This window comes from Watersipora subatra, chromosome 2 (genome assembly GCF_963576615.1).
Source record: "Watersipora subatra chromosome 2, tzWatSuba1.1, whole genome shotgun sequence".
Lineage (NCBI taxonomy): Eukaryota > Metazoa > Bryozoa > Gymnolaemata > Cheilostomatida > Watersiporidae > Watersipora > Watersipora subatra.
In genome coordinates this window covers 5083474-5110552 of record NC_088709.1, presented here as the reverse complement: position 1 = coordinate 5110552, position 27079 = coordinate 5083474, and the positions used below count along the sequence as shown (strand labels likewise).

The 27079-nt window shown below is 36.0% G+C and overlaps 4 protein-coding genes across 4 annotated transcripts in view; 3 read left to right on the top strand and 1 right to left on the bottom strand.

Annotated features, from left to right (window-relative positions):
- Nucleotides 1-14540, bottom strand: part of LOC137388848 (RWD domain-containing protein 4-like) — a 145026-nt gene extending 130486 nt beyond the window's left edge. The window contains exon 1 of the mRNA XM_068075311.1: nucleotides 14482-14540. Coding sequence (XP_067931412.1) covers nucleotides 14482-14497 — 16 coding nt within the window. The 5' untranslated portion in view covers nucleotides 14498-14540. The remainder of the gene's footprint in view (nucleotides 1-14481) is intronic.
- LOC137388620 (6-pyruvoyl tetrahydrobiopterin synthase-like) lies at nucleotides 978-6509 on the top strand. Its single transcript, XM_068075096.1, has 5 exons — nucleotides 978-1070; nucleotides 3138-3217; nucleotides 4879-4958; nucleotides 5429-5496; nucleotides 6021-6509. Exons 1-5 carry the CDS (start codon nucleotides 991-993, stop codon nucleotides 6148-6150), a joined length of 438 nt encoding a protein of 145 aa, XP_067931197.1. The 5' UTR covers nucleotides 978-990; the 3' UTR covers nucleotides 6151-6509.
- LOC137388846 (protein SPMIP7-like) lies at nucleotides 8580-17593 on the top strand. Its single transcript, XM_068075308.1, has 9 exons — nucleotides 8580-9008; nucleotides 9485-9668; nucleotides 13464-13504; nucleotides 13705-13781; nucleotides 14082-14291; nucleotides 15277-15318; nucleotides 15571-15678; nucleotides 16209-16355; nucleotides 16997-17593. The coding sequence occupies exons 1-9, from the start codon at nucleotides 8664-8666 to the stop codon at nucleotides 17124-17126; spliced, it is 1284 nt and encodes a 427-aa protein (XP_067931409.1). The 5' UTR covers nucleotides 8580-8663; the 3' UTR covers nucleotides 17127-17593.
- Nucleotides 17594-19039: 1446 nt separating this feature from the next.
- On the top strand, nucleotides 19040-26659 carry LOC137387890 (PR domain zinc finger protein 14-like). Its single transcript, XM_068074403.1, has 10 exons — nucleotides 19040-19277; nucleotides 19427-19507; nucleotides 19820-19977; nucleotides 20104-20220; nucleotides 20571-20733; nucleotides 20909-21041; nucleotides 21189-21315; nucleotides 24766-24876; nucleotides 25605-25773; nucleotides 26454-26659. The coding sequence occupies exons 1-10, from the start codon at nucleotides 19040-19042 to the stop codon at nucleotides 26657-26659; spliced, it is 1503 nt and encodes a 500-aa protein (XP_067930504.1).
- Nucleotides 26660-27079: the final 420 nt, after the last annotated feature.

The following is a 27079-nucleotide window of genomic DNA, read 5'->3' as shown; positions in this document are numbered from 1 at the left end:
ATACATGCAAATTGCCTAATCCGTTCAAAGGTCTTTCCAAACTCACTCTTTAGTCCTTCAAAGAGAAAAAAAGATTAGACTTAACTTATTATGTAATGACTTACCATAACTGTATTATTCTTGGTTCGTTTCCACAACTTTTCTCTTTTTTCTTATTACTTTCACTCGTTTCATGATTGCAGTAATTTTACAATAAGTTGAGGAAATCAATTTACCTCGAGTTTCTCTTTTATTCTAAACATCAAAGTTTGTTTTGTAAAAGGAAAGCAATAAAAATATTTTATGCGTCTAAAATAAAGTAAAACAAAAATATAACTTTACTAAAATAAGAGTGGTGTCTATTCATCGACAAGGTTCAAGGTTATGATAAAAGATAGAGTTTGACGATACTCCCACTCATGATAGTTAGATCAGTAGACCGTTACTCTAACGCTTACACCGAATAGTCGAACTAGACTGACAGAGTACTAGTATACCGTATATAGAGATAAACCTATACGTGGTTTCCTCTCTCAACTGCGACAAGAGGGAAAGCAAGTCGATTTTAAATACGAGAAACTCGTTATTAAAATCGACAACTTGCACTGACTTCACACTTCATGTTACATAAAAAAATTTACGATGTACGAAGCAAAAACTTTGCATAAATTTTTTACGTTATGTGGAATTTACGTTATAGGAAGTAATACGTTATGCTATAATTGTACGTCTACTGTAATTGTATTGTAACACAAAAAGTTTCAAGTTATCACACAGTAATATACTGATAACATGCCTGTCACTGCCTTGTATTTTTTGCTACAAAATAGTGGCATTTTATGCACAAATCAGAGTGCATAAAATTTTGTAAGTCTAAAGTGCATAAAAATCTAAAGTGTGCAAATTTTAGCCCTTTGTAACACATAAAGTGATGCACTTATTGCAACTCTGTTTAGTCTGCCTTTTAGTATACAGATTTGGTTTGTTTTGCAGGTTTTATTTTTACCAAACATGGAGAAAAAGATTACATCAGACGCTCTCATGCGGATCAGTCGGATTGTGACATTTAATGCTGCTCACAGGCTTCACAGGTGCCTTACATATAACCCTTATCACATGTACCCTACATATAACCCTTATCACATGTACCCTACATATAACCCTTATCACAGGTACCTTACGTATAACCCTCATCACAGGTGCTCTACATATAACCCTTATTACATGTGCCCTACATATAACCCTTATCACAGGTGCCCTACATATAACCCTTATCACATATACCCTACATATAGCCCTTATCACAGGTACCTTACGTATAACCCTCATCACAGGTGCTCTACATATAACCCTTATTACATGTGCCCTACATATAACCCTTATCACAGGTGCCCTACATAAAACCCTTATTACATGTGCCCTACATATAACCCTTATCACAGGTACCTTACGTATAACCCTCATCACAGGTGCTCTACATATAACCCTTAGTACATGTGCCCTACATATAACCCTTATCACAGGTGCCCTACATATAACCCTTATCACAGGTACCTTACATATAGCCCTTATCATATGTACCCTACATATAACCCTTATTACAGGTACCCTACATATAACCCTCATCACAGTTACCCTACATATAACCCTTATCACAGGTACCCTACATATAACCCTTATCACATGTGCCCTACATATAACCCTTATCACATATGCCCTACATATAACCCTTCATCACAGATACCCTACATATAACCCTTATTACATATGCCCTACATATAACCCTTATCACAGGTACCCTACATATAACCCTTATCACATGTACCCTACATATAACCCTTATCACATGTACCCTACATATAACCCTTATCACAAGTACCCTACATATAACCCTTCATCACAGGTACCCTACATATAACCCTTCATCACAGGTACCCTACATATAACCCTTATCACATGTGCCCTACATATAACCCTTATCACATATGCCCTACATATAACCCTTCATCACAGATACCCTACATATAACCCTTATTACATATGCCCTACATATAACCCTTATCACAGGTACCCTACATATAACCCTTATTACATATGCCCTACATATAACCCTTATCACAGGTACCCTACATATAACCCTTATCACAGGTACCTTACGTATAACCCTCATCACAGGTGCTCTACATATAACCCTTATTACATGTGCCCTACATATAACCCTTATCACAGGTGCCCTACATAAAACCCTTATTACATGTGCCCTACATATAACCCTTATCACAGGTACCTTACGTATAACCCTCATCACAGGTGCTCTACATATAACCCTTAGTACATGTGCCCTACATATAACCCTTATCACAGGTACCCTACATATAACCCTTATCACATGTACCCTACATATAACCCTTATCACATGTACCCTACATATAACCCTTATCACAGTTACCCTACATATAACCCTTATCACAGATACCCTACATATAACCCTTATTACATATGCCCTACATATAACCCTTATCACAGGTACCCTACATATAACCCTTCATCACAGGTACCCTACATATAACCCTTATCACAGGTGCCCTACATATGACCCTTATCACAGGTACCCTACATATAACCCTTATCACAGGTACCTTACGTATAACCCTCATCACATGTGCTCTACATATAACCCTTATTACATGTGCCCTACATATAACCCTTATCACAGGTGCCCTACATAAAACCCTTATTACATGTGCCCTACATATAACCCTTATCACAGGTACCTTACGTATAACCCTCATCACAGGTGCTCTACATATAACCCTTAGTACATGTGCCCTACATATAACCCTTATCACAGGTACCCTACATATAACCCTTATCACAGGTACCCTACATATAACCCTTATCACATGTACCCTACATATAACCCTTATCACATGTACCCTACATATAACCCTTATCACATGTACCCTACATATAACCCTTATCACAGGTGCCCTACATATAACCCTTATCACAGGTACCCTACATATAACCCTTATCACAGATGCCCTACATATAACCCTTATCACAGGTACCCTTATCTGCTAAGCTTTTGTAGAATGGAGAGAGCGCTGTGAGTCGTTTTATTATTAACTTTACTGTCTAATCTATTATTTTAATAGCAAACATCTCTCTGAAGAAGAGAACAAAGAATTATATGGAAAATGTAATCGTATCAATGGACATGGTCACAACTATAAAGGTACAATAAGGTCAGTGGTGACCTTATTCAACTCACAGACTTTTGTATAGAACTATTAAAGTAGGTAGACATTTTACTAGCCAAACTCAATGCTCGATACATTTGTACTTTGTACCTTGAGGTAAAATCATCACCTTGTAGGAATTCCCTTTGTGACTATTGTTATTTTATTAAACTGAAAAATGCTTTGTTTAATTTTTACAGGCTCACATTTTTCTATTTATTAAAATGGTTGTTTTTACAAGCCAGTTGCTCGCTACCAACTCTTGTATTTGCTCATTAAAATTTACCAAAGTAATTGTTCTTTTTGTGCAAATTTCTTTTATTTAGTAGTCGTTGTGCCAAACATCCTTATTTGTATGTTTTTAATTTAATAGTCAGATGCAATATTCAGGTTGAATATTCATTGTGCCGTGGGATTGGATAATCACAGGAAACAGTAAGTGTATATACATGTGTATATACATGTGTATACACATGTATATATACATGTATATATACATGTGTATATACATGTATATACACATGTGTATACGCATGTATATACATGTGTATATTCATGTGTATATACAGGTATATACACATGTGTATATACACATGTATATATATACATGTGTATATACATGTGCATAAACATGTGTATACACATGTGTATATACATGTGTATACACATGTATATACACATGTGTATATACATGTATATACACATGTGTATATACATGTGTATATACATGTGTATACACATGTACATACACATGTGTATATACATGTATATACATGTGCATAAACATGTGTATACACATGTGTATATACATGTGTATACACATGTATATACACATGTGTATACACATGTGTATATACATGTGTATACACATGTATATACACATGTGTATATACATGTATATACACATGTGTATATACATGTGTATACACGTGTGTATACACATGTGTATATACATGTATATACACATGTGTATACACAGGTATATACATGCGTATATACATGTGTATATTCATGTGTATATACAGGTATATACACATGTGTATATACTCATGTATATATACATGTGTATATACATGTGCATTAACATGTGTATACACATGTGTATATACATGTGTATACACATGTATATACACATGTGTATACACATGTGTACACACATGTATATATACATGTGTATACACATGTGTATATACATGTATATACACATGTGTATATTCATGTATATATACATGTATATACACATGAATATACATGCGTATACACATGTGTATATACATGTATATACACACATGTGAATATACATGTATATATACATGTATATACACATGTGTATACACATGTGTATATATATGTTTATACACATGTGTATAAACATGTATATACACATGTGTATACACATGTGTATAAACATGTATATACACATGTGTATACACATGTGTATAAACATGTATATACACATGTGTATATTCATGTATATAATTGATAAACTCCTCAATAACTGCTTGATTAAAGTTAATATAATGTTAATTTACTTTAAACTATGCGAGTGTCTGACAGTTTCTAATAGCAGTCCAAATGGCAAGCTTCTTGAGTACAAACTAGAATATGACAAAAGGAGAGCGAGACAAAACTAGTGCCACTATTTCTACCTTTGCAGTAAAGGTCACCTTGCAGGGACCTGTTAGTCCCACTACAGGGCTGGTTGCGAATCTTACGGATCTGAAGGTTCTCTTAAAGGTAATCTATAGCTCCTTGCGATGCACTCTCCTAGAAGCCTCAGGCTATCGGCTGTAGTAATAGCTTAGGTCATAATCTGATATGATTAACTCATATCAGATTATCTCAAAATCAGGTAAAACAAAATAACATAGAAATGTTTTATTTGTGTTAGAATATATTGGTAACGTGTTAAAATATACATTTACAATATATTTTCACAAAGAAAAATATATTCATTTCTTTCGCCACATTTAGTCGTAAACAATTTATATATAAAAAGTTAGGGCATTATTCGTGGCAGAATGCTCTAATCTCTGAGAGTGTACGTCACTATGTCTATTCCGTTATATAAAGTGTAGGTTGTGAAGGTCTGCTCCATGATGATTAAAAGGAATTTCTTGAGTGCCTTACTAAATCTATCATGGTTGTTTACACTTGTTGTTGGCCTTCAGTCTCTGACTTTTACAGCATGTAAATCATATTTGTAGACTATTCTAGAAGAACTAGATCATAAGAATCTTGATATGGACATCGCCTACTTTCAGGATGCAGTCAGGTACTGTTTCGTTTGTTAACTGTATTTAATTATTCAACTGCCAGTCAGACACATGTCTCACCGGCCTGTCATACATGTGTCTTCACCTGCCAGGCATACACTCATCTCTACCTGCCAGGTATACACTCATCTCTACCTGCCAGGCATATACTCGTCCCCACCTGTCAGTCATAGATGTTTCTTCCTTGTCAGTCATACAAGTGGCTCACCTTTCAGTCATACGTGTTTCACCTGCTAGTCAAACACGTGTCTCTGTCTGTCAGTCATTCATGTGTCTCACCTGCCAGTCAAACACGTGTCTCTGTCTGTCAGTCATTCATGTGTCTCACCTGCCAGTCAAACAATTGTCTTCACTTATCAGTCACATGTGAGTGTCACCTGCCAGTCATACATGTGTCTCACATGCCAGTCATACACGAGTCTTCACATGTCAGTCATAAACGTGTCTCACTTGTCGGTCATACACTTGTCTCCACCTGTCAGTCAAACACTTATGTTCTCAGATTGTCAGTACACTATTCTAGCTCGGTGGAGAATATCGCAATGTACTTGTGGATGAGGCTAAAGGAGACAGAAATGCTACACGATAACTCGCTGCTTTACAAGGTCAAGGTATGGGAGACAGAGCTAAGCATGGCCAGCTATAGAGGCTAGAGTTGAAAATGATATTACATATGTGGAGTGTCGTTTGCATTTCGTATTGTCTAAGCCTTTGTTGAATGTTGTATCTCAAGACAACCATTGCATTCCAATAGTTTTCTAGCTGCTCGCGTTGTTAGGCAATCGCCACATTTTTATTGTGTATTTGTAGTTATTTTATAGTATTTTATAGTTAATTTATAGTAAACCATTGTTATTGTACTTTTCAGCAATTTTATCTACTGTAATGGGATATTTTTTATTGTAATTCTATACAACCCTACAGTTATAAAAGTCCTCTTCATTGTACTTTTAACCTGTTTTCATGTTATGTGTTCATTGCTTATAACTGCTAGAATACAGATACCTGCATTCAGAGGTTATAATACACCATAGAGGCGTGAGATATTAAAAGCTTTCTTTATCAGATGCTATTAGAAAGACATTTAGCATATCCTACAGCTATATGCTAACCATATGACTCACACTGTTCAGGCATACGTGGGCGTTCACTGTGGTTCTAAGATGCATGTTAAAGGTTGCCTTGCAACAAAATTCACATTACAGTTATTTGGTATCAAAAGATTTACCATGTCTTACTCTGCTGTGTTGTAGGTGCAAAATATGTGGAAATGTGATTACAAGCTCTTAGAAGCTCAAAAACGAACAGTTAATCGCAGCCATCACGAAAATGCAGTAGGTTGGAATCCCTTTTCAAAACTGCTCAAGTGAGACGTAGTTGAACACGATGGCTTCTGTTTACACTTTTATGCCACCTCATTGGTTAAAATATTTTCACAAATATACTTCACGCATTCAATAAAACCATGTTTATTGTCCTTACGCATCTATTTCATTATCATTGTAATGCTGTCATTTTGAGCACTGACATCTCAAAACCTACCATAAAAATTTGTGTAATTTTTTAACCTTAGCGCCAGTGCATATCATCTTCTGATAAACGTGAGGAGCCTGTTGGTCCCCTGTAATAGTCGAAAAATGCTGCAAAAATTGTTCGCGCCATTTGGTAGAAAGTATAGGCCACATGATCAGATTACGACTAGATGATTAGACCAGACGGAAGTGACCAGTGAGCATCTATATTTGATCAGGGCTTTCCGGTAGAACCCGAAGTGTTTGTCATAAACTAGTACTACGAGACATTTTGTATTGAGCCTTTTATTGGTCTTTAATTTCACGTGATAACATCACGTGTCAAAACAATAACTACGTTGAGTTGAGTACGTCATCGAAATAAAAGGATTCCAACCTACGGCGGTCTCGTGTGGCTGCGATTAACTGTTCGTTTTTGAGCTTTTAGGAGCTTGTAATCACATTTCCACATATTTTGCACATACAACACAGCAGAGTAAGACATGGTGAATCTTGATACCAAATAACTGTAATGTGAATTTTGTTGCAAATCAACCTTTAAGCATTGCTTCATTCACTCGACCCAAGCTACCATTAAGTTATAGGCCCAACTGGTTACGGTCTACTTAGACTGAGATCATAGGTTTAGACAAACTTTCACAAGCAACTATTAGTAGACTTAATGCACCTTGGTCATCACTGTCGCAATAGGCTTCCTTGCTCTAAATGCATACAGGTGATGACACTATATAAATGTAACTAATGCCAAATGTTCTGATAACATTGATTAGTAGACCACTCTCAAGTCTACTGAACCCTGACATACTGACTGTGTCTGTAACTTACTAGCTTGATTAGCAAGTACTGCATACTGGGTTACAGCCTTTGTCAGCGCTGACATTCTCTATGATTGTAATCTTACAAATCTGATGAGCCAACCTATTATAGATGTTACACTTTACCTTTGATAGCAATTGTTACTCTAATAATGACACAAAAGAATTAGCTTCAAATATCTCATTGTTAGCTTTTTGTTACGATATGTTAAGAGTAGAGAAGCGATAAACAGTTTTATGAGTCGTCTTTTCTTTCAGATGTAGGTTCAAAGGAAGATAATAGCTTTGTTGAAATTTAGACTGTCTTGCCAACATAATGATAGATAAATATTTTAAAACAGTTTTTTGCTATAGGCAGCAAAGATCTCTCTATTTTGTATTTTTATACACTGTTGATGTTGTTAGATACATATGTCTGGCAGAATATCTATCATGGGATTTAAGAGTAAATTTTGTCATCCACTGCTGTTATCTTTTCAGTAGCCTTTTGAAAGCGTTAGCGTTCCTATTCACTGTCTGGCCGTATTCAACTATACTTCTTATAATGCTTTCAATAAACCGCCGTATTATGCACACAATGAAGCCGCGCCGCATTCTTTGTTCGTGGGTTATCAATCATTCATTGCGCCTATATATTTAAAGGCCTCATTGACCAGTCTGTGCAGGTGTTTCCTGCTCACCATGGCAACAATGGCCACAAGTAGGCAGGTGCTCTTTATTTGATTACAAGTTTTTCTATTTACGAATCGTACTCTGTATGAGGCTAGTAGTCTATAATCGTGCATAAAGAGTCACTAATAACCACTTGAGTGCCTAGCCATGGCTCAAATAGTTTCGTTAGGACCAACGTTATCAGATTCTACATTCAAGACTAGACCACACTTCAAGTCTTACATACAAACTGATCAAAATGCTGGGCTGGATGCGGTTGAGGCGATTGAAGCCAAGCGCAGAGCTCGTCAGTTGAAGTTTCCTTCTATGAGTGGACAAAAGACGCCAAAGAGCTTGGAAAAACCTCTCACAGATCCTGGCTTTATTAAATGGAACGATGAGGGAGATCACCGGTCTACCGGACCAAGCAGGTTTTATGGCAACTTAATTGACCCTGTTTCTGGATTCCTTAGCGCTGGGGCTGATGTGCATAGAAATACTGGAGTTACCAAGGTCAGTAGTCTGTTACCTTTACATATTCTTCCTGCGTGTGTCGGAGTTGAAAAAATTGGAAACCATGTGCCTGCAGCAATTCCTTCACATATTTCATAGCAGTTTTAATAATGTCCTAGTAGTTGGGATACTAGTACCTGATGTCATAGGCTTTATATTTTTTGTTAATACATTTTTTAATTTTGTATTAGTTCATAGCGTAATACTCCGTATTTTTGTCTGACATAAAAGATCTCATATGACAGGCACACTTCCCTGCTCTGTTGAAATTAACTTTTAAAACTCTGTTTGCTAATCTGTATAGGACTCATATCTTCTTTATCAAGTTTAATGCAGTGTAACATCAGAATTTATGGCTGGTATGGATACATAGGGTGAACCTCCCGACTTCAGCTTACAGCTTAGTGCTGCTATGGTTGGTAGGTGTCTTCGGTTAATCAAACCATTGCTGATTATGGGGTGTTTGTCTACTGTAGCTGAAGAACTTTATACACGTGTCAGAAAATCCCCAGCACCATGTGCCTCGTCAGAGGACATCTATCAGGATGGCTGCTTCAGCCCCACAGGAGCTTCAAAGGGAAACTAAGCAAGCCAATGTTCCACCTTCATTGTGGAATAGTAGAAAGACATTGGATATCTCTACCCGAGCGAAGGTCGGAGGTGAGTTTCTTTCAAAAGCTCTGTTGGCCTGATTTTTAGACATTCGAGACATGACATCAAAAAACTGTCACGAAGGTAACTTTATAGAATTGTCTAACCCTTCGCGATGTCGGATTACCTGTCTTGTAATAGTGTCTTGGTGTCTAATATATACACTCTGACAGTCGAAATGAAATCACCAAAACTAGTATTTGTACAATAACTAATATCATACAATCAGTATCTACGGAATGATATACAACTGCTTCTAAAGCTGGCATCAAAATTATTACAGATGTAGAGAAAAATTTATCAGCAAGTAGTAGATGTTGTTAATTATGTAATATTGAGTTGCACTTCTACTTTCAGAGCATACTTAAAATGTATTGCTGAGCCAACACATGTACAGTCATGTGCAAAAGTATGATTAGACTGCCTGCAATAATTTAGTACTTTTTGTGACACATAACCAGCTGTAAATTGTTTTAAAAAAGGACGAGAGTACGAAAGCTTGGTATCATTTTAATACTCAGACTCTCCTCTGTCTGTTTTTCTTATTTACTAATAATTGAAAACAATACTCCGGCGCTTACATTGCTAAGCATTCTTAAATGTCAATATTTTTATACTAAATGCTCTTCTGAGAAATGAATGTTTAAACTGTCAGTAATGACTGAATCTACCTGCCAACACTTGTAAGTGGCTGCCAACACTTGTAAGTAGCTGCCAACACTTGTAAGTAGCTGCCAACACTTGTAAGTAGCTGCCTGTTTAGCATTGATTAATATAATAACCCAAATGAAAGAGTACAGTGATGTTGTCAGGCCACAATAGACCAGTAACAGTGGTGGTGTAAGGCCACAATAGAGCAGTAACAGTGGTGGTGTAAGGCCACAATAGAGCAGTAACAGTGATGTTGTCAGGCCACAATAGACCAGTAACAGTGGTGGTGTAAGGCCACAATAGAGCAGTAACAGTGGTGGTGTAAGGCCACAATAGAGCAGTAACAGTGGTGGTGTAAGGCCACAATAGAGCAGTAACAGTGATGTTGTCAGGCCACAATAGACCAGTAACAGTGGTGGTGTAAGGCCACAATAGAGCAGTAACAGTGGTGGTGTAAGGCCACAATAGAGCAGTAACAGTGATGTTATCAGGCCACAATAATGCTATATTTCACTAACTTCTAAATATATCTCAAATCTATCAAATCTCTTCGGGCTACTTGAAGCTAGTAATGGCTGATGTAGAGCGCCTGACAGCCGGTGTCAGTGCTTTTCCATTGCTGATTTTATTTACTCCACATGTCAACACCGGACAATCACGGATACAATATCCTATTTAATTATGTGATCCAGCGCTGGGGCTCACTGAGTTAATAGGAATATTGATTAGACTTGTCTTTAACCGTGAGAGTTGGCCACAGTTAACGCTATACAAGTTTCATTTACTAGTCTTTTTATTCCGTGTCTTTCTAATTCTGTGGATTCCATTATACAATAGAAACCCAGCTGTCGATCATTCTCTCTATGAAGTTTTACATTGAGAGATATTTTACATGTATTAATATTATACTCTTCAATTAGACCGTGAGTCTTGTCTCACCAGCATTATCTGATTAAGATGGTGCAATATCAGAGTGACCCATCTCTTTCTGTTGCAGTTAGAGATCAGGCTAAACATAATGGAAATTATTTTCAATCAGGCTCCACTTCCTGGACACAACATGTAGTTGTTCTACAGTTCATATAGTGGTTTCTACAGTTCATATAGTTGTTTCTACAGTTCATATAGTTGTTTCTACAGTTAATATAATTGTTTCTACAGTTCATATAATTGTTTCTACAGTTCATATAGTTGTTTCTACAGTTCATATGGTTGTGCCTACAGTTCATATGGTTGTTTCTACAGTTAATATAATTGTTTGTACAGTTCATATAGTTGGTTCTACAGTTCATATAGTTGTTTCTACAGTTCATATAGTTGGTTCTACAGTTCATATAGTTGTTTCTACAGTTCATATAGTTGTTTCTACAGTTCATATAGTTGTTTCTACAGTTCATATAATTGTTTCTACAGTTCATATAATTGTTTCTACAGTTCATATAGTTGTTTCTACAGTTCATATAATTGTTTCTACAGTTCATATAGTTGTTTCTACAGTTCATATAGTTGTTTCTACAGTTCATATAGTTGTGTCTACAGTTCATATAGTTGGTTCTACAGTTCATATAGTTGTTTCGACAGTTCATATAGTTGTTTCTACAGTTCATATAGTTGTTTCTACAGTTCATATAGTTGTGTCTACAGTTCATATAGTTGGTTCTACAGTTCATATAGTTGTTTCGACAGTTCATATAGTTGTTTCTACAGTTCATATAGTTGTTTCTACAGTTCATATAGTTGTTTCTACAGTTCATATAGTTGTTTCTACAGTTCATATAGTTGTTTCGACAGTTCATATAGTCGTTTCGACAGTTCATATAGTTGGTTCTACAGTTCATATAGTTGTTTCGACAGTTCATATAGTCGTTTCGACAGTTCATATAGTTGTTTCTACAGTTCATATAGTTGTGTCTACAGTTCATATAGTTGGTTCTACAGTTCATATAGTTGTGCCTACAGTTAATATAGTTGGTTCTACAGTTCATATAGTTGTTTCTACAGTTCATATAGTCATTTCTACAGTTCATATAGTTGTTTCTACAGTTCATATAGTTGTTTCTACAGTTCATATGGTTGGTTCTACAGTTCATATAGTTGTTTCGACAGTTCATATAGTTGTTCTACAGTTCATATAGTTGTTTCTACAGTTCATATAGTTGGTTCTACAGTTCATATAGTTGTGCCTACAGTTCATATAGTTGGTTCTACAGTTCATATAGTTGTCTCTACAGTTCATATAGTTGGTTCCGAAATTAGATTTTATCTGTTATAAATAATATTATCTACTATATCAGTTCTGACAACATAAGTTTTCCTTCTGTTCATCTGAAGCCCTAAAATCTGGTTTCCCTTTAAGACTCAGTTGTTCTCACCACTTGAAGTACTCTTTTGAGTTTTGCTTGTAACTTCTTCTCTTCAGTAAGATATCAATTATCTGTAACAACATGACTTTTTTAGTTTATTTTTTAATTTGAGTTATTTATTATTCTTGGAAAAAATGGAGAGCCACAATTAAGGAAGACCACCGGTACAAAGATGTCACATTTATGCAGAATATAAATATTTTGCAGCTATATCATGCATGGTTCACCAATCTTGCAGTGGGAAACAAGTGAGATGGGGTCATTTTTTGTCTGCATTTCCTTTATGATAAACTCATTTAACGCTGATAGTTACATAAAATACCAGAGTGTCTATAAGACAACAGCTGAACTACTTTGTTTAAGGCGTTTGTTTCTTTAAGAGAAGAGGTACGTAAAGACCAATCAATGTCGAATTGAAAACAAGATAATAATTGGAATTCAATAACTTATTAATTTATCTCTTCAGGTCTGCTGCTAAATAATAGATATCAGTCAAAGTAGCTTCATGGTTGATAAACATGGTTGTCTGTTTAACAGTATCAATCTTGAATGGATGACTCCAATTTGATACTTGTTGGTTGTCTGAGAGAAGTATAAGCAGTAATAAGCAAAGTAATGTCTGCTACAATAACATTAGTATTATTAAATATTAATATTAGTATATATATATATTATTAATATTAGTATTAATAAATCTTCTAATTCTTAAAATGTCTTGTTAAGGCAGTTCTAGTGTTTTATTTGTCAAGTTAGCTGTTTACAAACACACAGATTGTTGGCATCATTTTAGGCTGGACAAGCGATGAAGACCCAAGGAAAGCTGAGGAAGCTGTAAGTATAGTACTAAATAGTATAACGTTGAAAAGTCCTCTTCGGCGCTGTTTACTCAACTTCTAAAAAATCACCAGCATAGACGAAAAATTATAAGCCTTCCGTTTGACGATAGCAACATGTAAAATGCTTAAGAGTTGTTTTAACAAAATTGCAAGTTATTACCGTTTTTATGCTGCAAGCCACATGATTAATTGCAGAACAAATCTGGCTCAGTTGACAAAGGACTGAGGGACAAATTGGCACTGAAGTACATGTACAAGTCTTCTACAGAGCAGTAAGTTAAATACATTCTCAGGAATCTTGCAATCAGCAGCTATGAAGGTTTCTACTTACGGTTAATTATGATTCAAAGTCATTCGGACACCATCATAGCCAAGTGCTCCTTTTTAGTTACAGCCGCTTTAGAAACCATGTAGGATGCAGCGGACATACATATTCTTGAGGAGTTGTTCACACTTGCTGTCGTATGGACAAAACAACTCCAATCTTGTATTGATTAAATCTGTTATGCTTGTGTCCGGATAAAATAGTTCTTTGTATATATATTATACACTCGTATGATCATTTACGATAGACAGTACCATGATGTACCATGGGACAACATGTTGGCTCCTAAGATCAATTCTGCGGTGTCTACTATGGAACCGAAACCAGACCAGGTAGACCAGAGATACCGACTAAAGCGATATGTACCGACATCAGAGGAACACCAGCTTGTTGGCAGATCTTGGGACTGGTTCCAAACTAGGAATGGATATTATAAGAATCCCCAGTGGATTGACTAGTAAGTTACGCCCAGGTTCAGTCACCCTGTAACCTCTGTCCATCTGCCTGCATACTGATAGCGTCGGTTACCTTCTCTTGAGCTCTAGTGAAATTTAAACCATAACTGTCACGAACAACTTTTATCGTGTTTACTAGGTAAATCAGACACGCTGATTCCGATTTTGTACTCAAAATAAAGATTAGTCCACTAATCTTCAAAGTCATTTAGGCTTTTTTAAAGCGTTTCAATATCCGTTTCGAAAACAACACAATCGGTATTACAAGCTCCGCCCATAAATATGTGACGAAACCTAGCTTTTTCAGAAACGGAAGTTAGGAATGTTTAGTCCGATTTAGAATAATAGATATGGGTGTCTTAAAACCCATTATTATCTAAATCCAGCCTGTAAAATAGTTTCAGTTTTTTATGAAAAGTATATAAACTATTTAAAATTGCTCGCAGCTTGTTACATGACTTTAAATGGGCTGGACGCCGAGAAAAATGAGCTCAAAAAGCGCGGTTTTATCACGAGCTAGCGTTGTTATCGCGCTTTTTAAATATGCAATGCTAAATAGCTTTTCTACCTTTCAGAAATGACTGATATTATTTTTAAGGCTGAATTTAGATATTAATGGATTTTAAAACACCCATCTCCATTATTCTAAATCGGTCTAAACATCCCTACGTAACTTCTGTTCCTAAAAAGCTAGGTTACGTCAAGTATTTATGGGCGCAGCTTGTTATGCCGATCGTGTTGTTTTCGAGGCTGATATTAAAACGCTATAAAAAATCCTTTATTACTCTGAAAGTTAGTAGCCTAATCTTTATTTTGATTACAAAATCAGAATCAGCGTGTCTGATTTACCTAGTAAATACGATAAAAGTTGTTCATGGCAGTTATGGTTTCAAGATTTTAGTAAGTTTCACATGTTCAGCAGCATTTTATAGTGTTTATTGAAATGTACATCAGTTGAATCTGAGACCATTCCTTCTTCTACTTCAGCACAAGTCCATGCCCTCGTGCCCAGCATATCCCTCTATATGGGTGAGTTGTTAGCTTTTCCTTATGCTTCCTGTGACTAAGTTACTAGTCTTTTTCATCTTTTTTTAGCCTTAAACTTGTACAAGGCATTACATAAATACCGTAAAACCTCTATTTGAGCACCATGGTGCTAGATTTTTCAACCCTTACCCTATAGTGGCGGAATATGTTTCATTTATTCCACTTGGTCAACCTTTTACGCCCATTGTAAACCAAATTCATTTTAGCTAATTTGGAGTTGTTCTCTTGTTATAGCGGGTGTGTAGGTGCAGACAACTTGGATGGAATAGACAACCAGGCTGTAAAGTTTGACCCTTACACTGTAAAGAGAGTTAACATTCCTAGAGAGGCAGAAACATCTCAGTAAGTTGATTTTTAGTTGCAAATTTAATGCAAGTGTAGACTGCCTGCTTGATGGCCAAGTATTATTTTTTTATGTGGTTTGTAACTGTTGTCTGGAATTGATTTGAAACTTTTTAGTTTTTAACCTTTGTTTGACAGCGTTTAATACACATCAAGTTCAGAATTCACAGTAGTGGGAAAACACATTAGGTTTGGAGTTATCTTAACATGTAGCATTGAGTTTGTCAAATTTAGGCACAAAAGCACCACAACGTTTGACATGAAGTTGTTTCTGATTTCTGATAAGGAGATATAGTATCTTCAACTTAAAATTTATGTTGACAATAGTTACAATCTTGTCAGGCATGTGGTTCAAAAAGATTTAACTCTATGCTAATTATCTATGTTGACAATAGTTATAATCTTGTCAGGCATGTGGTTCAAAAAGATTTAACTCTATGCTAATTATGTACATAGCCTCAGGTGCTTCTTTAACAATATTTTTAATGCACTTCAATCATCATTGCTCATAAAAGTGACAATATTTTTAGCCGCCCCAACATTCCTGGCTATGCCGGATGTACATTATACAGAAGCAAAACTATGGGAGCAGCACCTGCACCATCTGTCAGATTTAGTGACACCCCTGAAAAAAGCTCAACACCTAAAGCACAGACTACAACAGGCACTGTTCACCAGTAAGTGGATGATGACTATTATATTATGTTATTCAACAACTTTGAATTTTGTAATAATATGAGAAACTATTGCCATTGTATTTAGATTAAGGATTTGAAAGCCATTTCTATCTCTCTGGTGTTAATAGAGAACTTTTTAGGCCATTTCTATCTCTCTGGTGTTAATAAAGAACTTTTTAGGCCATTTCTATATCTCTGGTGTTAATAGAGAACCTTTCAGGCCATTTCTATATCTCTGGTGTTAATAGAGAACTTTTTAGGTTTTCTTAATTCTCGGATGTTACACCTTTTATGTATTACTGGTCTCAGCTGTTTCAGTCGCTATCCACCACTGATTTGCTCGCATGCAAAAGAATTTTGACTAGATACTTTCCAAATATTTCCATGTATCTCATAACACCTTTTTATTCTATAGTTTATTAACAACTAGTAAACTCTGCTACGATTGGATGATCATATTTGATTTTTATCATATTTGATCATAGTGACCTTGTAAGCACTCATTTCTTAGGAGTTTGCTTATTGACCTCATTTTATTCTTGTGCAATTTTTCAATCTCAAGTTACCGGGTGCTTGTAGTAGTAACCCGGTATATACTTTCGACAGGTAGGAAAAAACCATAACATATTTGTTGCTTTTAGGTCACTGCCAGCTGATGCCTTTTCAGCGGCACACAAGAGGGATGCTACCATGTCTAAGATGATCACTACAGTACCTCCGTGCAACCCTTTCAATAAAATTGATAAAATGCCTCAAAAACTGAAGGTCTAGTTATTATTAGGAGTTGTCTTCTGTTGTTAGAGAAAGTTGTTTTCTCCAGCATAAAGACTCCAAAATATTTAAATTCTTTCCTTAAATATTGCACGGAATGTTGCAGTTTTTTAGAATCATCATATTGAAAGCTGCTTTCTAGCACATATGATTATCTCTATTAATTACTACCCTAGCAGTTTTATAACAACTATTTTTAGCAAATTAATCTCGGTTTGTCTCATTGCATGCATGTCATGATTGTCAGTCTATGCCCTTTCTTTATTATGTGTGTTTTTAGAGTCTCTTAACAGAGCTAGAGCTTGTTTGTACACTAAGAGATTGTATCAGACTAAATGCGTTTGTGCTAGCTCCTGCAATTCACCTGCTCAAGCCTTAGCTATTCTATACACTTTTCATGTGTCTTACTCTCAGCTATGTATAATACAACACAATTGTTTACTGCAAACCTCTTTTTGTTTATCTAGAATGTTCTAGAATGTTTCACAAGTTTCAGCTAATAAAGTTAATAAGTTAATCAAGTTTCAATGATGCATTATGGGAGTTCCTATAACTTCAACAGACCATTTCCTACCCTTCCTCTGTTAGAGCTCTGGGGCTTGTCTTATTCTCATCACATAATTTATGATTTGTTTAAAAACCTGGTGTCTGCTTGTCAACTGCGTTGCTGATAGCTGGAATGATGCTGCTCAAACCTAACATTCCTCTCACTGTCCGTATAAACCTACCAAAGATTAGTAGTATAGAGAGGGCAGAATTTGCCAGCTGCAATGCGATCATTCTTCTAGCTAGATACATGGCTGTTATATTACTGCACCGCTAACAATGCCGTATCGATCTGTCAAGGCTACCATCTAATTGCTAGCAAAAAATCATTAATACCATCCTGCTGATCATTCCAAAAGGTTATGAACTCTATTCCTCTCGCTATTTTATTTGACGCGATCATGAAAACTATCGATTGGTCCATACATTTTTTCCTAACATTATGATGGCTAAGAGCTTGCTAGACTCCCCAATTATAATAGAACAAATGATCTACAGTCACTCGTACCCCCTTCCTTCGCATCTATTGTTGCTGAGACAATGGGACTCATCATACGCGGGTCTCCGATAAATGAGCTTGCGCAGTATTAGTCAATACCGTGTTGTTAAGCACGAATAACCAAATTGTCCCTATCTAGATTGTTTCATTTATGTCTATGGACAATGAAGAGTTGCTATTTATTTCACAGTGAGGTTAAGTGCACCATCATTTCGATTAACGTTCTCTCCAGCTCTCTTTCTCACCAAGTTTAGCATTGCTATTCGTCATGTCAACATTTCCACAGGCATTCCCTAATCTGCCTATCCCCAGGTAAGCATTTTATTTTTAAAATTTTAACCCAAAATAATAAAGGCAGCAAAATCAATATTTCAAACAATTTATCAAAAATATTATTTAATTAAATATGCATAGCTGTGTTGAGCTTTTTAGAGGTCGTTAGCCTTGCTTAGCTTGTAGCATTTTTATAAACTTAGTGTATTCTATATCCGAATGTATTATATCTATACCGAGTATAGTGTATCTATATTTTTCTTAGTGTATTCTATATCCGAATGTATTATATCTATACCGAGTATAGTGTATCTATATTTTATAAACTTAGTGTATTCTATATCCGAATGTATTATATCTATACCGAGTATAGTGTATCTATATTTTTTTTATAAATCAACTGTATATTTTAATCAATTTATTGTGACTTTATTTTATGATATGATAACAATATTGCAAAATATAGTATGTATAATAAGTGTGAAAGGACTACTCAAGGGTTACTGGAAACACCATGAACATGCTCACAACTCGTGTTAAATATTTCAAGATCCTTTTTAAATATGAACTGCTGATTTGTAGTTTTCCAGCCATGATGGCTCCGGGGGGTAACAGGTTTCCCATATATGCCGGACTGCCAGTGTTTCCAGGCATGCAAATTGGTGGCTTTGACGGCCTTGTTACCAACCCAACATTTCTCGCACCCAAGTCGTTAGACGCCCCTCACTATAGCCAATCAGAGCTGGACATGCTGCTCTACGGCTACGCTAAGTCCAGGATACCTGGCTCAAGCCATGCTCTCTCTGGCCTCAACCTCATCGATTCCAAAAGTGGTAGGAGACGTAACAAATGATTGTTGACCAGCCTAAAGTGTAATTACACGTTGCAGGTCATCATTTTACCTACAGACTGTGTAACTAGACTGTGTAGGCCATCACCTTATTAATCGTATTCTAATATCCTTGATTTGGCCTTATTGTAGGACTTGAAAAAATCGGGAACATGAACAAAGCGTCAAGCCGACATCAGAATACTGTGATCGAAGATAGCTCACTTCCTGAAGGTTCGCCTGTTAAGAGCAATACATGAAATGAAGTAACAACTCACTGAATTATATTTCTGTTGTTATTTAATAATGTACACAAAAAAACTTTGTGTTTAGTTTTTTCTGTTTAGATATTCTTAAAGAATTAGCGTACATCACGGTGTATCAATTAATCATGTTTGTCAACTTGGCATTGGAAATTAGTCAGCGCTGAGGAATATTAGTTAATTCTAAGTGCGAGCGCTTAGAGGGTAAATATTGTTTTATTTTAATGTATTTTACACAAATTTAATTTAGTTGCTAAGAATTCAATATCCCATCTGACTGCAGGGGTGATAATACAGCAAGTCACATTCGCGGGTATTCAGCACTCCAGCGCTTTCACCACCCGTCTGTTTGAGAAAGGTCACATGTTTGGACCATTTCAAGGGAAACCTGTCTACACAAGTGAGATCAAGACTAATGACGGCAACTCGTCTATGTGGGAGGTCAGTCGAGATTTCTATTTCTATCTTTCATGACACACAATAAGCGACAACGTGGAGTCTTCGTGTTTCTTTTAATTTTCTATTATACATTGATCTATCTGTTTATATGATTTGTTATTTTATTAGATTTTCAAAGACAACAAGTTGAAGTATTTTATCGATGGACGAGGCTCCGCTGGCAACTGGATGACATATGTCAACTGCGCCCGCTATTCTCAGGAACAGAATCTCAACGCTGTGCAGGTGGGTGGTTGGGCCTTCCTGTAATTAGATGCGGTATTGCTTGGTAACAATAAGAAATCAATTGAAGCTTAAATAAATCTGCAAAAGCACTAACCAGTCCAATTATCATGAAACTCTGCTACAAAGCATAAGGAAGTTGAAAACTCTACAATGTTCTGGCAATAGAATGTGTTATATATTTAGCTTGTCTATGAAGCTTTTGCAATAGAACATGTCATTTTTTGGCTGTTAAGTTTTGGCAATAGAAAATTTCACATATTTTCCTTGTCTATAAAGATCTATTACAGAGGTGACCAGGTTATTGCTTATATTAAGCTTTCTAACAGATGTCAGCCCATCTGTACTTACAGGTTGGTGAAGAGATCTACTATCAAACGAGTAAAGACATTGCAGAAGGGAAGGAGTTGCTGGTCTGGTATGGTGATACATATAACTTGTTTATGGGCATACCCGTTTCTCTCAAGTCAGAGCCAGACAGCGCTGAACTCAAGCTAAACAGCACCCCTGCCGCAAGTAAGTTGGACCTCAGTCTCAACAACCCTAGATGCTTAGGTTATCTACTCCCTCCAACAAGATACCTAATGAACAACCTCATGTGATTTGAGCGTGGCATGTTTTAGGACTTGTCCAAAGAAGTGAGGTTTTGTGATAATGAAGCACTTGTATCAATTTTTCACGACTGTTTTAGATGACTCAAATGGCTACTCGTGTGAAAGATGTGGCAAGGTGTTTGCCTACAAATACTACAAAGATAAGCATCTTAAATACACGCGTTGTGTAGACCAGGGAGATCGGAAGTTCCCCTGCACCCTCTGCTCCAGGTAAACTTCTGCAATGCGATATGTATAATGCTGTACGATAGGATCTCATGCTAAAGAATTAGCTTGAGATCTTGCTAAAATTAGAACCAAATATACTCTGAAAGTCTTTGCTGCATTTTTGTTTACAGGAAGTTTTGCGTATTGTAGATCGTTTGAAAAACGAGATAGACTTAGAATTCATATCCTTCATGTGCACGAGAAACACAGGCCACATAAATGCAGTGTCTGTAACAAATGCTTTAGCCAGAGTTCCAGCCTCAACAAGCACATGCGGGTGAGTGAATGCAGTATTGTAACGAGCCATGAAATTTCATCAGACATCTCAATGTTTCAATTTATTTAGCTGGTTATATAATTCTATAATTAACTCTGTGTGCAGTTATCGCAGTTACCACGGTGATACACAAAGTATAAACAGCAGCAAATTAACTCAAATAGTTTAATATCGTCTGCAATTATAAATCTTGCCAAATTTGATGCAGATATTCATGGTTTAGGTATAATATAAAGATTGGTAACATTTACCGTTATCATTATTCTATTCAGTGACATTTGATTTGGACTCACCTGAAAAAATCGCCCCATAGAGCATTCGCACTTACCGGCTGTCATGTTTTTATCTGTTATGGGTAATTAGACATTTGCTAGAAAGATAAACAGACATATGTCAGAAAGAAAATATCGGCACACTTGCACACTGTTCGAGAACAACGGTTTAACGGTATCCTCTGTCATAATGACAATTAGCCACTGGAAATAATAATACACTCGGAATGCCGTTCTCCGGTACAAATTATTAATTAACAGGTCATAACAATAGATTATTTTCCATGTAGCAAGCCTTTTCATTAGCAACTTGTGTTTGTATGTACAAGTCTTTATGTTTGTGATTAGTGGGCCTTCGTAGGGTCCGTTGTCAATGACTGAAGCAGCATATTATTTGTGTAAATAACAAGCTGTTCAATAGAAGTACATGTTTAACGTTTATGCTTTATGTGAAAGAATAACAAAGTTAATCGATATCATCATGTGAAGAGCCTCACAAAGAAGCACCGCTTACAATGGTGCACTAAGCATTGCTGCATAATAGAAGGAGGCTTGTGCTCGTGAGAGACAGATGAGCCTTTTTTTAGCTACTGTATTTTATCTAATATACCCTTGCCTTCCCTACTTTTTTGCTACTTAAAAATGTTTTGCGGATTTGTTGATTAACATTTTTTGTTATTAATATATAATTTTATAAAAATAACAAATGTAACAATTAAAAAATTATTGTCTTAAAAGCTAATTGTTTGTAAGACAAACTTCAAAATATTCTGCATTGTTAGCATTTAATTGGGATTGTGTGACAACTTTCTCAACATCCCATTTTGTTAAAGTTCCAACTTCAAGCAGCAGGCGCCTAACCTATCTCTTCTTAACTTGAGGTAACAGTGTTTGTTTGTTTAGACCCTCGATGAAGTTGTTACTACAAACCTTAGTGTATTTACTTACACGCTGTACAGATGTATGTGTCTATATGCGCCATTCACTGTTTCACACGGTATTAGCTAAGCATGTAGCATTACAAGTTAATTTGTTTAGAAAAGCATTGGTTTTTTGTACTGCTTTGTTGTTGTTTCAAATTGGTTGGCAGACGTCCTAGCAGTTTTCCGTTAGAATAATTTTGAATTGAATCTAACAAATTCACACTCAGTAGAGCGGTGTCTACCTGAAGAATAGAGTGATATTCTGTGTAATTCTCTCAAACTGCAAGACACTAATAACTGAGGGGCAGCTAGGGCTACCGTTATAACTGAGGGGCAGCTAGGGCTACCGTTATAACTGAGGGGAAACTAGGGCTACCGTTATAACTACTCTTGCGCAACTAAATCATTAGCAAGTAGAAAATTTGTAAGTCTCACTTAAAACAGTTTTATTATCTTGAACAAGTCACATTTCATGGACATAATTTTTGAACATCAGCAATCCGTAGCCTACTTTATAGCAGGCAGAGATAACTCTGAATATAATATGTAGATGTATTAAATTAGCCTAAAAGTGGCTCTATGTAATTATAGCAGGTTAAAAATGGTCATAAACTAAATAGCGATAACTAGTCATTTGCCTTGTTCTGTAGCTGCACACTAAACTCATGTGTTAGCATAAATGAGCAGACTGTATAATCATCACTTGAATGACAGAGCTGGTTTATCTTCGAGAAACTCTGTTGCATTAAAAATGGTATTAAAACAGGTCAGGTATAAATTTTAGAGCATTACTTGATATACATATATGTATATACTATTGCTTTATGGTAATAATTGCATTTCAAACTGAAATGTTTTATAAATTGTGCCCTACAAGAATCATAAAATAAAAAAGAGCAACGGTTAGTCAATTAAGTCAAATAAATGATTTTACATATAATATTTAAAACACCTTTTTTTGTTTTTATGATATCAGCATAAATATAACGTGATAGGTATTAAACATCTCCTCTCTAGGTATTTGATCATTGCTGACACTTGCTCATTTTTGTCAAACAAATTTTTTATCTGATTGCCTCTTTTCTTGACACTTTTTGCATGCTGTGACATACTTTGCAAGGTGGTGTCAAACACTGTGCCATACTTTGGTGTCATAATAATTAGTAGCTCAAAACCCCACTACTTGTTATTTTCCCCCTTTCTGAAACCAGCGGATGTGTAACATGCAAGGAACTCTTGGTAGACGCTGCAAAGGATCTTGATAAATGCATTAAGACAAACCACTTTGGCTTCCTGAGTGCAGTACAAACTTCATCATAAACTTGTATTGACTCACTTGTAAACATTTAGCTATATTTGCTAACAAGCTAGCTAATTTTGCTTACATGAATGGAATCGCTTGCTAAGAAAAAAAGCATGTCTAAAGATTTTTCAACAAATAGAGAATCAATATGCCATTAGAGATTAGTATCTACAGAACGATGGAATGCGTTGGTTTATTAATATTTCACTCAAAAAAAATTGAAGATGTCTTTGGTAACTAGCCGTAAATAAGTCAGCTCTATAGTACCTAACAACTTAGCTATAGAATATATATGATGTTATGTGTTCTGAAGATGATCGCTTCTGGTAAATTTAATGTATGTTATGACAAAGTCATAGATGATATTGTCATCTATGATGAAACTTAGCTGATCAAACAAACGTGATTGTTTTTACGTTGGCCTTCGTTAGTATTTTGACTTGTTAAGTTCAAAAAATATGCAAAACCATGTGTACTGATACAATCTTAATTTAGACGTTTTAATTTGATATAAGTGGCAGAAATTTACACAAGATACCTAATTTAACTTTTAAACAATACACTGTGATCTTCGGTGAAGGTCTTTAAGGTTGAAACAATTTACAAAATCAGTCTCGCTCATAGATATGGTGGGTAGCATGCGATGGTTGTGTTGCAGGTTCATAGATATGGTGGGTAGCATGCGATGGTTGTGTTGCAGGTTCATAGATATGGTGGGTAGCATGCGATGGTTGTGTTGCAGGTTCATAGATATGGTGGGTAGCATGTGATGGTTGTGCTGCAGGTTCATAGATATGGTGGGTAGCATGTGATGGTTGTGCTGCAGGTTCATAGATATGGTGGGTAGCATGCGATGGTTGTGTTGCAGGTTCATAGATATGGTGGGTAGCATGCGATGGTTGTGTTGCAGGTTCATAGATATGGTGGGTAGCATGCGATGGTTGTGTTGCAGGTTCACAGTGGAGAAAGACCTTACAAGTGCGTTTACTGTAATAAAGCATTCACGGCATCAAGCATTCTCCGCACTCATATCCGACAACACTCAGGGGAAAAACCTTTCAAGGTTTGTCTACCTATTCCTAAACTTTGGAGTTGTTATCTTAGAGTTTATCTATGACAACCTGCCGTGGCACTTCCTGTAGCGCATTCCGGTTAGTGTGATGGTTTATTCAGGTTTGGTAGGGGTGAGACCCAACTTTGCTTAAATTAACAAATAGTAGTAGTTTGTTTATTGAGTGGGAAATAAGTTAGAGAGCTTAGAAACATCTAAAAAACAAAAGAAAACAGGAAATTTAAAAGTGCTTAAATCAATAAGGAGTTGCCTCAACAATCATGCTCATCTTTAAGGGCTGAACTAAAAGGGAGTTTCTTGGAGGTACATGCATTAGTTATTATCAACGTAAAAAGTTTTATAAACAATTCAAATATAACAATATACAGCAAGCTATATAGCTATAACAGCAAGCTATATAGCAACTATACAGCAAGATACATAGCAACTCTACAACAAGCTATACAGCAGCTATACAGCAATGTATATAGCAACTATACAACAAGCTATATAGCAATATACAGCAAACTATATAGCAACTATACAGCAAGATACATAGCAGCTATACAACAAAATATACAGCAGCTATACAGCAAGGTATATAGCAACTATACAACAAAATATACAGCAGCTATACAGCAAGGTATAGAGCAACTATACAGCAAGGTATATAGCAACTAGACAACAGCTTTAGGATTTATTTAAATTCTTTTTTAACTTTGTTGCAATGTCTATTTTAGTGTAAATTTTGTGGGAAAGCTTTTGCGTCCCATGCTGCTCATGATAGCCATGTGAGGAGAACACATGCTAAGGACAAGGCAGACATGGACTCTCTCACGTGTAAACTCTGCCCTCAGACCTTTAACAAGGGAGCGGAGTTGTCCTATCATATGACGTCACAGCACAAAGGTAGTAACTAGACTCAAACTATGAACATCATGCTAAATGAGCAGTTGCCAGGTCCTCAGGTCACAAATGGCATTTTGTAATTCTGAGTCACAAAGCTTACACAAGGTCTAACTGTTTAGATGGTGATGTATATCCATGAAAAATACTCATAATTTATAATGCGCCAAACGACTGACATTCACAAACCCTTTACAATCAGACAGCATTTAATCCTTGAAGATTTGACTATTTTTAACTATTCAAATGAATGAATAAAAAAATGTTATTCAACTTTATCATAAGTTTGCTGATTTGGACAGCTCAGTTTAGATGGAATACAAGAACTGTTGTGACCTACTTGCATGTAGACAAAGGCCAGTTTAGATGCAATACAAGAACTGTTGTGACCTACTTGCATGCAGAACAAACCAGTTTAGATGCAGTACACGGCTGTTGTGACCTACTTGCATGCAGACAAAAACCAGTTTAGATGCAATACGATGATGCTGTGACCTACTTGCATGCAGACAACAAGCCCAGTTTCATCTTATCTATTTCAAACTGTTTGTAATACTGCTGCTGGTTAGGAATTCACCCGCTAAGTTGAATATGTGTTATTTAATTAAAGCACACTTTCTATTTATTATCACTTTATTTACTTTTATTATGATTTTCATAAGTTTATATTTTTTTGCTTGCAGACAAACATTGTGTCGAGTGTGATGTGTGTGGCTCGTGCTTCAGCACGCAGTATGATCTCTATCTGCACAGCACCTTCTGTTTGGCCTCTCCGCAACAAGCTTCTCCCGATAGCAGTTTCCACTCAACTCTTACAGATGATGAATGTTTTCTAGGACAGCTAGGACAGTTTCCAGCTAAAAAGGAAGAGATTGACGTAGTTGGATAAGCCTGCATGACTTAATTATCTTTTTTAATAGACGGTTTTCAAATTTAAACTTTGTACTTACATGCATGTTTGAAATCAGTTTTTGTTAAGTTTTTTCTCTATAAATTATTGTCAACTATGATTTTGTTTTAGTTTATATATATTATTTTTCTGTGTAAATAGCTGACAGCATAAAACATTATATATGAGATGATGTTCACTAATTCTTCAGTTAACTACTGTTATATTTAGTTTATTTAAACCCCACTCATCTAGTAGACATATAAATATAGAATTATGTAATAAAACTGTGCTCATGTTTTTGCCATATGCATTGAAATCAGCACGCACACCCTCTCTTAGACAGCAAAACAGCCTTCGCCTCACGACTTGAAGTTTAAAACTCAGACATTGAACCAATAAAAACAACTCATACATAGT